Source organism: Propithecus coquereli, unplaced genomic scaffold (genome assembly GCF_000956105.1).
Source record: "Propithecus coquereli isolate 6110/MARCELLA unplaced genomic scaffold, Pcoq_1.0 Scaffold217, whole genome shotgun sequence".
NCBI classification, from domain to species: Eukaryota; Metazoa; Chordata; class Mammalia; order Primates; family Indriidae; genus Propithecus; species Propithecus coquereli.
Genome location: NW_012146856.1, coordinates 4,518,615 through 4,531,852, shown reverse-complemented (window position 1 = coordinate 4,531,852; position 13,238 = coordinate 4,518,615). Strand labels below are relative to the sequence as shown.

Genomic DNA, 13,238 nt, shown 5'->3' with positions numbered 1-13,238 from the left:
TGAATGCAGTGGTGCACAGGTGAGGGAGGAGAGGAGGAGAGCCTCATGATTGAGTTCTCCCTGCAAACCTGGCAATTTATTGCCTTGTCTCATTAATCCTCGTTGCCTCCCCCGGGGTGTGCCGGGAGGCTTTTTGCGTGGTCCTGTGGAGACTGGAACATGGCCCTGCTGACTTGAATCCCAGTCTCTCTCCAAAATCCATGTTCTTTCCGCCCACCGAGCTGCTTCCCACCTCCCGATGGGATGATAAACATCAATTCCTGTACATCACTGTTTCTAACTTCATAGGTAACTTAGGTATACCTGTGAGGTCATTCAGTGTTTTCTGATCCTTTTCTTTTTTCCCCCAAGTTTTAAAACTAAGTCCCAGAAGTCCCTCTTTCTTTCCAGTATGTTGTTACACTTGCACCCAAGGATTTCTTGCGATAGAAAGCCAGTAGTTTCTGAACATGCTCCCATTGCTGGACCAGATTAGAAAAAGGAAGGGCTGTCCCCCCTTCCACTTTTCACCACCCGCTTAGCTGTGTGTGACTCGGCCACATAGCTGTGCAGCCGCGTGCCTGGCTTTCCCGCACGCACCATGGCGCAGCCCCAGGGAGCTGGGGAGGAGCAAGAGCCCTTCGTCTGAGGTGATTCATTGCCTGATGGGGTTCTTCTAAGAAACATGCCAGCCCTCTTCCAACAGCTGATTACTGGGAAAAACCTGGGCTGAAGTCTCTTTTCCACAGAACTAGTGTGCTGCCTTTCCAGCATGTCACCGAGAACGGGACGCTCTGGGCCTTGTACCGTTGACTTTCCCACAGCCTAGGTTGGGCGTTTGCAGGTACCTAGCCTTGCGCCTCATCTCTGCACTAGCCCCTTAGGAAGAACGGAAATGCAAGTCAGCATGGCATGCCCCAGAGTGGCTTTGTCAGTCATGAACACTAAAAATCTGCACACGATGGGGAAATTAGTTCAACAGATGCTTTTCGAGCGCCTAGTGTATACTGGACATCGTGCCATGTATGGGATAGAAAGATGGCCGAGATGAAATCTCGCCTTCAAGGAACTTTTAGTCCAGTGGGAAAGACAGTTTCAGCAAAGTGTTTCCCTGCGGTGATTAAAGTGTGCACAGGAGGCTTCCTGGGGTGCTGTTGCAGCGAATGAGGCCTAAGAGTGAGTCGGCCAGGGGCGTGGGCAGGGCCAGCAAGCACCAGACAGGAGGGAGCCAGGTCTCACTGCAGAACTCGGGTCAGCATTTCAGAGACCTGTTGGAGAGGGCAGGCCTGTCTGGGTCTTGGCACTGGCCCCCGGGGAGGAACTGGCTCACCAGGTTTCCTGTTCTCAGAATGCTTGGTGTGGTGAGGGGTCCTCTGTGGAGACCCGCAGGACAGAGCTCTCCTGCCACTCTGGTGTCACTCCTGCCCCAGGACCTAGCTTGCACCGTTAGCCGTTTTGTAAGTAGCATGTGCCGAGCTAGCTTGTATGTTCTCTCTCTCAGTGCAGATAACTGTGACAGTCGCTGATTTTAAATCCTGTTTTAGAATTTTAAAAAATAGAGACTCTTGCCAGAGCACATATCCTGCCAGAGGACTGGACTGAGGTTCGTCCGCCGTGCGGCTCTCGGAGGCCGAGAACGTGCTCGTGGGACCCTGGAGGCTGCCCTGCTCGGCGTGAAAGGTTAAAGGGCATGCGCGCGCACATTGGGGCCAAACAGTACTCCGCTTTCCCGTGGCGTGTGTGGAGAAAGCTACCCTTTGCAGGAGATCGAGTCGACAGGAGCAACCGTTACAGTGGGCTTCCTCTCGGTAGTCTCGTTCCCACACGTGTGCGAAGCGAGAGAGGCGCTGCGGGTGTCGTGACCGAGTTCGCGCGTGCTGACCAGGGAAGGTCTGTTCGTCACCCTGACGCGCCTGGGCGGCCGAGCCTGCTTCCTAGACAGGCAGAGGCAAGGCCAGGGCCCTCGAGCTGCGGAAGCCCCGCCACAACACCAGAGAAGCCTTGTGCAGACTGTTCTACTTCCCATCCCTCAGCAGCCTCCTCCTGTCTCATCCTCACCAGCTGTAGGAACATGTCACATCCCCACCATCCGGCCCCTTCCTGGGCCTGGGCATCCTCACGCCGCCCCTCTGTGTGGACCTCCCTTACCCTGCCCTGCACCATGAGGGCACAGCCTGGTCCTTCTCACCTCTGTGGCCTGAGCTCTGGGCTCAGTCCCTGACACACAGGAGGCAGTGCGAGATGAGCAAACATGCACACAGCAGAAGGCAAGAGGGACGGTGGTTAGGGAAAAAAACAGCCTCTGCCTTTAACTTCCTAACAAACTGATGAGGTGCTTGAGAGTAGGGCATGGCTTTTAAAATAAAATTACCTCTCTGCAATGCTCTGCACTCAGGCCTGACCTTTCACAGACAAATGTTGGGTTCTTAGCACCTGCCTTCTGACCTGTACACAGTATTTATCCTTAAACCATTCTGATCTGGGTCTCCAGTTTGGCTCGTAAAAGGATTAATGCATAATCCCTGTAGGCCCCCACAGGGGGGTGCGTTTTGTCCATGAGGGTACTGGCCCAGTGGTGACGGGGCAATGATCCTACTTGATGAGACTCCTAGCCTTTGGTCAGTGCTGCAAGCAGACAGCAAATCCTCCTAGGGAAGGTTCAAAAGGCCTCTGATAAGAAAGAAATGTGACTTTCAGAATTGAGGGAGATAGGGATTCTTTAAACAGGGACATATCCTCAGGCAGGAAAATGAAATTCAGTACATCAGTAAGTACTGAACTCCTGCTTCGCCGGGTACTTAGGCAGAAAAGAGACTCCTGCCTGTTTGGTAAGAAGAAACACGTGAAAATATCACTAAGAATGCAACGTAATCTACATGTGGCGCCATGTGAATGTCGCAGGCGAAACAGGAGTTGAGGGAAAAGCATCATGAGTCTGATGGTCAGGGCAGCTGGGGAGGGGCGGGGACACGTGTGCCAGCCACATTCGAGGAGCACATTTGAGTTTTCTAGTTCAGCAGAGGGGAGTTTATGAAAACAGGGAGGTAAGCAGGAACGGTTAGCTAACACCACAGAGCACCTGCCCTCTGCTGGGAGGACATGTGAGGGACACCAGCCTCTTGGGTGCAGCACTCTGCCCCTCCCACCTGGAACTGGGCTGGGCTGCTAACTTTCCCTGGCCTCAAAAAGACAGTTCAAGTGGATTTTTTAAAATATATTTTCCTTCAATGGAGGGTAATATAATCATTGCAATTTTTTGATCTAAAAAATATAAAGAGGAAAAATAAAGTTACCCATAATCTTGCCACCCTGAGAAAAGGAGTATTAACCTTTTGTGCATTTCCTTCCAGGTTTTTTACAGTGATCAGCGCAGGTATTGGGCATAAGTAGCCAAAGCCCAGATAGAGCTTCATAGTGAAAGCCCATAATTAGCAGCATGGCCAGCCCTCAATGTGTCGGTTGTTAAATGAGATGAACGTGGCTTGTGGTGTTAGAAGGATTTCCCTTCCCTGTCCCACAGAGCAGAGCCAACATGTGGACTGGCGCAGCACGCTCTCCGAGGGGAGCCCCGTCTGCAGCGCAGCGGAGCGTTGAGCTGAAGGCAGAGCCAGGCCTGGTCTGCAGCCGCGGCTGGAGAGCCCTGAGATCCACCTCTGCCCCTCCTGGGCTTCTGGGGGGCAGCACCTCAGTCAGGACCCCAAAGTCACCCAAAGCAGGGCAGGTGGACTCTGAGCCCAGGTCTGGGCCTGTCCGCCACATGGCTCAGGTGGCCTCTCTGCGGGCCCTTCCTGGCTGTCCCACATGCTCCCTGACTTCTTTGCCCCCTTCATGCCCATGATTAGAAGCAACTTTCCAGATGGCCTATATGCTTTTCGCGTTGGTCATTCTTTGCATAAATCACCAGGGCTGGGATGATTGAAGCCTCAGGTTGGTAGCCTTTGCCTTGTTGCTGTGGAAAGTTAGAGCTCAGTTATTTTGAGCAGCAGAACACACTGCAGAGAGGAACCTGGGTGGAATGAACAGTCCAGGGCTGGCAGTAGAGAAAAGTATTAGATTTACATTATATGTCATAAGAAAATACGTACCTATTTATAGCCTGGTGTGTTTATGTATGTATCATTTATATAATATATGTCCTCCTGTGCTGTTAATAGTAGTAAGTACCATTTACTGAGTATCTGCTATATCTTGGATGTTACTCATCATTCATCCCCGCGACATGTCCCCACTTTGCAGATGAGGACATGGAGTGTTAGCACTGGGTATTGGATGACTGGGATTTGCTTCCAGTTCCCTGAGCCCAAACCCCAGGCTTTTTCTATTACGCCTTCTGCCGTGCGCTTTCTTCTTCACTGGGTTTGCACTCAGCTTCCATCTGCAATACGAGAGGGTCTTCTGTGGCCCTCCCAGAGTTCAGAGGCTGCTCCTTTGACCATGAGGTGTTCATTTCACGCATTATCTTAAAAGTGTGAGGCGAGTGGCCGTCGTGAGCACAGAGTCCTAGAAAAGCAACTTTCCACAGGAAGCTCCTCAGGAAAACGCTTTTGGAGGCTTCTCCCTGGGCCTTCCCGACTGCCTGGCGGTTAGGCTGCTTTGAGGGAACATCAGCAGAGAAGTCTCTCTGATTTCCTTCCAGGTTTCTCTCCAGGTACTCGAGTTACGGGTATCCCACAAGCCATTGGAAAGCATTAGTATTTTTAGGTCCTCCTTATCTTCTAGGGCAGAGATTCTCAAATTTGAGTGTGTTTGTGAATCACCTGAGTGCTTATGAGCACAGCTTGCTGGGCCCACATCCCCTAGGTCTACCTCTGGGTCAGCCGGTCTGGGGGATCCCAAAAGGTTGCATTTCTAACAAGTTCCCAGGGCTACTGCTCGGGAAAACCACTCTTTAAGGTTTTTGCCAGGATCCCTCATCCTTGCCTTTCCATGACCCACATTCCCCTTTAACACTGACGGTCTGAGCCAGAGGAAGCAATGGCTGCCATTCGGCATTAGGTGAGGTCGCTGTCCTTTGGCCTGTGAAATAGGACGGAAGTGCGGTTTGGTCTTTCTCCCCGGGTGGCACGTGAAACTCACAGTCGGGGGACCGTCTGTTTCAGGTGGTGAGAGCTGCCGAGGAGGCTGCGTCCACGCTGGCCAGTTCTATCCACCCGGAGCAGTGCATCAAGGTGCTCTGCCCCATCATCCAGACGGCCGACTACCCCATCAACCTCGCCGCCATCAAGATGCAGACCAAAGTCGTCGAGAGGATCGCCAAGGAGTCCCTGCTGCAGCTCCTCGCCGACATCATCCCGGGCTTGCTGCAGGTGGGCGCCCTCTGCAGCCAGCCGGCCTGTGTGGGCTGAGTCAGGCAGAGCGACTGCTCCACTGGAAGCAGTGGGGCCTTCGTGCTCCTCCTTCACTGGCGGGGGCGGGTAGGAAAACCCAGACAGTGACCCCCAAGTTAGGGCCTGGGAGGCTGCGTGGCAGGGATGCCTCACAGCCTTCTCTGCTAGCTTCGAGCCCACCCCTCCTCAGTGCAACATGAAGACGTCCCTGGTGGCTCACAGAATGAACTTTCTGTTTACTGTAAACATATTTTGATCTTTTTGTTTGTTTGTTCTTTCAACAAACCTGTATTGCATAGCTCCTATGGCCCCAACCCTGGGCGCGATAGGCCATGGAGTGTAAATCAAACAATGGTCCTTGGTCTCATGTAGCCAACAGATCCTTACTGAAACTCGTCTAAGCATGGGGCAGTGAGCGAGACACTCTGGCAGACAAAAGATGTGTTCCACTGTGTGGCACTGCCTCAGCCTGCTGCAGGACACAGTGCAGCCATGCAGACAACTGCAGATGCCTGTGCCTGGGCTACATTACAGCAGAGAGGTGATCTCCAGTCTGAGGGTGGGGACGGAGGGCTCATGGAAGAGGTGGTTGGAGTTGGCCCTGCAGAGAGAGGGGGTTTCACTGGGGACAGGCTGAGATGAGCCAACATCACATTTAATAAATGCTGGTGTTTGCTGAGTGCTTGACTTGGGGACTTAAACATTTAACTGTGGAGAGCTGGATTATTCCACAGAGAGGGAAAGGCACAAAGGCCCAGAAGTCCAAGGCTATTTGGAGCACAGTGGGCAGCCCCATTTGGGTGTGGGGCCAGGGAAGAGGCTGACAGGTAGATCGAGGTCCAGTTGCAGGGGACACAGATGTCTGGCTGTGGGACCAGATGTTCCCTAGCACTCATTAGAAAGTAGAGGAGTTTTGCTCACAAGAGTGGGTAATGTCGTTCTCATTTCCTTAAAGGAATTTCCCCATATGAAATTAGCTTTACCTTTGGAAGAAATATGAATGAAGCAAATTATTTTCCCCTGTAGTTTCCTTTCTCATGCTGACTCTCTCACGACGTTTTTTGGGTGGCAGCTGGTTATCGATGGCACCTGTGTGGAGGCAGACCCGGCTGGGACTCGCCAGCCTCCCACCTCCACACCCCAGCTACCGGGTCTCCCTTGGCACTAAGTTTTGATCTTTTGGGGGTGAAAGCTGTCTGGGTTCAGTTGCAGGGCTGAGGTGCATCCTGGTTGTTACTGACGAGTCCAAGGTTGAACTGTGAGGGCATTTGTGGAAATGCTGGTGAAATATTGACTGTGGGACAAGCCTTTGATCTGATTTCCTTCCTGTGTTCCCTCTCTGGCTCTCTAGGGTTATGATAACACCGAGAGTAGTGTGCGGAAGGCCAGCGTGTTTTGTTTAGTGGCAATTTATTCCGTAATCGGAGAAGATCTGAAACCTCACCTTGCACAGCTCACAGGGAGCAAGGTATGTATAGTGTTACCTGGGCTGATGTGCACACCTGGGCTCTGCCAGCTTGTCATAAATCTGCTTGGCTGCAGCTCTGGACTCCAGACATTGCATGTGTTTTAGTTGGGCCTTGTTTCTCCACAAGCATTTTTCTAAAGATAAAAATGACCAGCTATATAGTGAAGTCATTTTAAGGTGACACTAACATTACACAACATAGTCGATCCTCACTCCAGGCTTTGAAATGACTTTGAGCACCAAAAGAAAAACAACTTTGTTTAGAAACCAGCTGTTTTCTCATAGAAACACTGAAGAAATTTACCCGATCACTTATCAGATTGCTGAATCAGAGCTGACTCCCTTGTGTACATCAGCAGCAACAACAACTGGCTTCTGCCTTGTGCCTGCCACGTCCTGGGCGCAGTTCTGCGCACTTCGCGTGCGTTGACTCATGTTTACGACAACATCCCTGTGGGATAAGGACAGTCATGCCCCTTAACCTGCCCAAGGGCGCACAGAGATCTGACTTCAGGAGCCAGGCTTCTCACTCACTCTGCTGCCTCTCGTGTTCCTTGAAGAGTGTTCTAGCATCAAGGGAGGGTCTGTTGGCTCATTGAAGATGAGAGTGGCTAGAGGGCTTATAGGTTTAAAATTTTTTAAAAGAACAACTCCAGTCTAACAGGCCAGGCCAGGTGAGAGCAGGTCGAAGCCCCGCCATGACAGGAGAGGCACAATGCAGGCTGACTCCCAGAGAGGGTGCTGACTAGGCCTGGGGCTGCCTTTGGGGAAAGCACATCTATGTGGAGTCTAAAAACTCCCTGGCTAAGATGTGGGTACAAACCACTCTGTCCAGGCGAGCCAGTGGCAAGCACAAAGCCAGAAGCACCTGACCCTGCTCCTTTTGAGAGAAGGGATTGGCGTGTGAGCCCCATTTGTTTCCCGGTCACACTGCTGCTGTGACACAGCTGGTGGAGATCACAGCCACAGCCTTGCTTCCCCAGAGCTCTGGGCCACGGCTCTGCCCCTTTGTCCAGAGCAGGCTTTCCCCGCCTCAACACTGCTGAGACTTTGCGCCTCCTCGTTAAGGGGGTTTAGCAGCATCCCTGACCACCACTGTCTAGATACCAATGGCACCCCCCTCAGCTGTGACAATCACTGATATCTCCCCACATGGCCAGATGTCCCTGGGTGGTAAAATGGCCACCAGTTGAGAACCACTGGTCCAAAGGAGACAGTTTCCTCTTTCCGCAGACAGGAATAGGCATAGGTTGAAGAGGCAGATGTGTGGTAAGTGTCCTGGGGGCTCCCCTCTCCTGCTCCTAAACAGGCCCTCATCAGACCCCGTCCCTGGCCACCACCCGAAAACCACTGGGCAAGAGTCGCCCTGCTGTGTGCGGCCCCAGCGCTCCTCACTTCCTCGTCTCCATCAGGGGTTTGTAGATGGTTCCTGGTGACCATTGAGGACCTCGGAGATACTAGCCACAAAGGGAATGAGATTTGTCAAATGGAGACTTCACCCCAAAACAACATGAGTAGACCTCGGTTTTACTTTCCCGAGTGTGAGAGCTCTCCTGTCATCTCATCTGACCCTTCTGAGAAGGGACGGAGAAACTACAGGTGTTTTCTCATCACCATTTGGCAGTTGACCTGCTGCTGCTGCCACTCTTGGTGGTGCCCTGGGTCAAGAGCCACGTTCCTGACCAGGAGCCAGCGCTTCGCCTCCCCAGTTCCAGCTTCAGACGGCTCGGAGGGCTCGGGGAGGCGGGCCTTGACGCCTTCCTGCTCTGCTAGCCCGGGTCATCCAGCCATTGGCTGTGGTCGCTCTAGTGTGTTAGTAAGAGCTTTGTAGGCTTATGTACACGTCTCCTAACACAGATACACCTCCCGCTTCCCAAAGAAAAAGGGCAGCTGACAGAACGTGGTGCTGAGTCTGCCTCAGTTTCCTAGACCAGAAACGGAGAATCAAACCATTTGACCGTCTGTGTGAGAGTTTATTTCTGGGCTCTCTATTCTATAACATTGGTCTGTCTGTCTGTCTTTATATCAGTGCCACACTGTTTGATTACCGTAACTTTGCAGCAAGTTCTGAAATCAAAAGTGTGAGTCCTCCAACTCTGTTCAAGATCTTTTGGTTGTTCAGCACCTCTTGAGATTCTATGTGAATTTTAGGAGTGATTTTTCTATTTCTGCAAAATTCCTCCTGGGGATTCTGCTATGGATTGCATCTGTAGGTCACTTGGGTGTTATTTACATCTCAACAATATTAAGTCTTCCATAAACACGGGAGTCTTTCCATCTATGTCTGTCTTCTCTCATTTCTTTCAGCAGTCTTTTATAGTTTTCATTGTGTCAGTCTTTCACCTCCTTTGTTAATTCCTAAGTATTTTATTCTTTTTGTTGCTGTTATAAATGGAATTGTTTTCTTAATTTTTTTAAATTTCCTTTTTAGTGTGTACATTGATACTGTGTAGGAGTGCAACTTATTTTTGCTTATTTTGTATCCTGCTTTGCCGAATTTATTAGTTCTAACTGGTTTTTTTGATATATTTAAGGTTTTCTACATATAATATCATCTAGAAACAAAGATAATTGTACTTCCTTTGCAGTGTGGATGCCTGTTATTTCTTTTTCTTGCCTAACTGATCTGGTTAGGGCTTTCAGTACTTGATTAAATGGAAGTGGTGAAAGCAGATCTTTGCCTTGTTCCTGCTCTTAGAGGAAAAGCTTTCACCATTAAGTGTGATGTTTGCTGTGGGCTTTTCGTATGTGGCCTTCACCGTGTTGATAGAGTTTCTTCCTATTCCAAGTTTGTTGGGTGTTTTTATCATGAAAGGGTGTTGAATTTTGTTAAGTGCTTTTTCTGTATCAATTGAGATAATTATGTGGTTTTTTCCCCCTTCATTCTGTTCGTGTAGTGTATTTTGGTATGTTTTACCATCTTTCCATTCCGGGAATAAATCCCACTTAGTCACGGGATAAAATCCTTTTAATTTGTGCTGAATTCAATTTGCTAGTCCTTATTGAGATTTTTTTCCATCAATGTTCGTAAGGGATTTGGTCTGTAGTTGGTCTATAGTTTCCTTGTAGTATCTGTCAGCCAACCTTGGATCAAAATATTTGGGGAAAAACATTGCATCTGTACTGCACATGTGCAGACTTTTTTTTCTTGTCATTATTTCCTAAACAGCACAGTGTAACAGCTATTTGCATAGCATGTACATTGTATTAGGTATTACACGAACTCTAGAGATGATCCAAAGTACATACAGGAGGACATACATAGGTTATATGCAAATACTATGCCATTTTATATTAGGGACTTGAGCATCCTCAGATTTTGGTGTTCAAGGGAGGTTCTGGAACCAAATCCCACGGACACTGAGGCATGACGGCAATTCCTGATGAGGAGAAACTTCTGTTATTTTGCTGTTTGTTTCTGTATGCCTTACAGCTTTTTCGTTCCTCATTTTCTGCATTACCATCTTTTGTGTTTGGTTTTTCTAGTGAAACATTTTAAGTCCTTTCTTGTTTCCTTTTGTTCTATTCTGTGGTCGTTTTCTTTATGATTGCGGTGGGGATTGCATCTAACATCCTAAAGTTATGACACTCTAATGTGAATTTATACCAGCCTTATTGAGTAAGCTTTCGGAACCCTGGTTTTCTCGTTAGTAAAAGATGAGAACTTGTTCTGCCTACTGCGGAGGACTTCTGTGAGGCTCAAATATGATCAGTGTAAAAGCTCCTTGGAAGTTGTTGAACACACGCACCTTATGACTTCTGTTATCGTTGTCTTTTCCTCCGTCGTGCAGTTATGTTCTAGACTTGGCTAGAGGGATGAATTCGTGGTTTTGAGTTGAGAATAAGTATAACAATGTTCAGCAACTCACTTATAACCAGCCTTTCATAGAAATACAGCTATGTTGTCTTCTAGATTTTTCTTCCTCTTTATGTGTTAGGAACCTGCTGTCTTTACTGCTCTGTGCTAAGGCATGCGGGAAAAGCAGTTATCTCTGTCTTGCCCTGAAATAGTACAGAATGCATCTAGGGAACAGGACTGACACAGGAGGAAATTTGTGCAGCAGCCCAGGAGTGACCAGCATGTAGTAGACACAGTGGGATGGACCCCAAGGGCTAGGTCCTGGGTCACTGGAGCAGGAAGGAAGGGATAGGCCTCTTGGAGGAAGTACGGCCGCGCTGGGCTTTGCGGGATGGGTGGTCATCTGCATGGCGGGGAAGCAGCAAACTGCTGCAGGAATGAATAGCGTGAGTAGGAACAGGAGAGGTGTGGTCAGGGGACACGTTTTCTGAACAAGGATTTCCAGAAGGCACTTTGGAGGTGTTCTCATTGCTCTTTATTTTGCAGATGAGGACACTGGGGCTCAGAAAATGATTTGCCCAAAGCCACACAAGTAGTTAATGACGGAGCTGATTCTAGAGCTTTGTTGAATACGTTGAGCCTCAGAGCATTGAAATCCTTGTTTAAACGATGGCACTTTTCATCACAGCACTATTAAGTCGTTAAGATTTTAAATGGGGGGCTGAAAAAACAACCGTGTATCTAGTGTAAATGAGCATGAAGTGCTCTGCTGCAGTTGGAAAGAGTAAGCTGGTGCGACGGGCACTGTCACCAGTACCCCACAGACAGACGGGCAAGTGACCGCAAGCCGCAGGTGCTCACTGCAGACGCCATTCATGTGGAAAAGCACAGCTCTGTATTTTATGCGCTGTGTTTATGTGACGTACGCACCTAGAAAAGTGTCTGGAAGGATATATCCCAGTGGAGAGCACCTTTGGGGGAATGGTGGGGTGGGGGCGTCAGGGAGACTTCACCTGTCGGGGGCTCTGCAGGGTTGCTCTTCTGTTCCTACCTGTGGTCGGAGTCCCGCCTTGCCGTGTGGCGCGCGTTACCACGAGCATGTCTTCAGGGTCCCTGAACGGCCTCTCCTCCCTGGGCTAGCTTGTCATTCATTGTCTGAGCCCCACAGCCTGTATGGAGCAAGGCAGACAGAGGCTGTGGACAGCAAATATTTCGTCGTTCACTTCGTCTTACAAGTTGTGTGTCACGGAGATTTTTATGGGCATTCTGCTCTGCAGATATCTGTTTGCTTTTTTTCTTAATATGATCAGGCAAATTCTCAACATAACAGATTAGCTGAGTGGTATTCAACAAATATTTATTACATACCTACTGTGTTGCTGCTGTTTTACATATTTTAAGGGGCCAAAGGGGGATAAGTTAAAAGCAGATGAGATCACAGATGTGAAAGCCCTCACGGTGTACAGCATCATGCCACTCGGAGTGAAGGCTGTTTCGTGGCGCACTGTGTGGCCCCGGGGAGGCCTGATGTTGTCTGAAGCAGTGAGCAGCTCACTCTGGCTGTAGCATGAGGCAGGATATGCTGAGTCCAGACAAGGGGCAGGAGCCGTGGGAGTTGGAAGGAAGAAATGGTCGCATCAGATGCGTGGATCAGGGGAAGGCTTTGTGGGGGTGGCCTTTGAGGTAGGTCTCAGAGGCTGCCGTGCACCCGTAGGTTTCGGCACGCGGAATGAATGGGGTGTGCTGGCGGAAGGGACGGCTTTGGCAAAGGTGTGAAGGTTAGGAGGCTTGCCCTCTGACCGTGGCCTAACTGCTTTGCCGTGTGGAGTGGGCCCCCCTCCCTGCTTTTCCCCAGCTCTGATGGAGCCCCTGTGGCCCTGGCAGTGCCTCAGTGAGTCGTCAGCACTCAGGAAGTGTTTGTGTGATGAATCCCTCAACCAGGGAACTAAGCACATGCTGTTTTCCTATTGTTACTTGGGATTTTTCTTCTGGTTTTCTGCTTTCTGATTGCTTTTGCTCTCGTTAATTCATTTTCGTTTTCTCTTTCCAGATGAAGCTACTAAACTTATACATAAAGAGGGCCCAGACCACGAACAGCAACAGCAGCTCCTCCTCTGACGTCTCCACGCACAGCTAATGGCAGCGCCAGCCTCTTGTGTAGACCTAGAAGCAATCGGTGGTGCCTCTCAGAGACCTCTCCCCACCCCCGTCATTGGCTGCCCCGTCAGTGCAAGGAGGCCCGCAAATATTTATTACAATCAGTATTTTGGTCCCTTCCAGCTTTCGTGTAGAATCCTACTGGTATTGAATGTAAAGGAAGCAAGGCCTGTGTTGCAGTCTTCACACAAAACAAAAGGAATCAGAGAAGAGAAGAGCCATACCGAAACATGTCTCGTACACTGCTGAGATCAGGAACCGTGTGGGGCACAGTTCAGTCGGAGCTCTCTAGCCACTACTTGGTAGAAAGTAGCATTTTTTTCAGTTAATAACAGATTTGGGGGGCGGGTGGGGTGTTACTTTGTGTTCCTCCTTCTTAGCTTATTTTCTCATGAGTGTGGTCTGTGTGGGGCAAAGCCAGCCCCTTTCACAGCCAGCACCATGAAGCGTTGTTTGTCTTTAAGTTGTGTTTTGAGACCTACTAAAAATGGGAATCAAGTCTTGGCAA

The 13,238-nt window shown here is 49.7% G+C and overlaps 1 protein-coding gene across 1 annotated transcript in view; it reads left to right on the top strand.

Annotated features, from left to right (window-relative positions):
* Nucleotides 1-13,028, top strand: part of CLASP1 (cytoplasmic linker associated protein 1) — a 256,974-nt gene extending 243,946 nt beyond the window's left edge. The window contains exons 36-38 of the mRNA XM_012644678.1: nt 5,079-5,285; nt 6,658-6,774; nt 12,624-13,028. Of these exons, the coding sequence (XP_012500132.1) occupies nt 5,079-5,285; nt 6,658-6,774; nt 12,624-12,710 (411 nt within the window). The 3' untranslated portion in view covers nt 12,711-13,028. The remainder of the gene's footprint in view (nt 1-5,078; nt 5,286-6,657; nt 6,775-12,623) is intronic.
* Nucleotides 13,029-13,238: the final 210 nt, after the last annotated feature.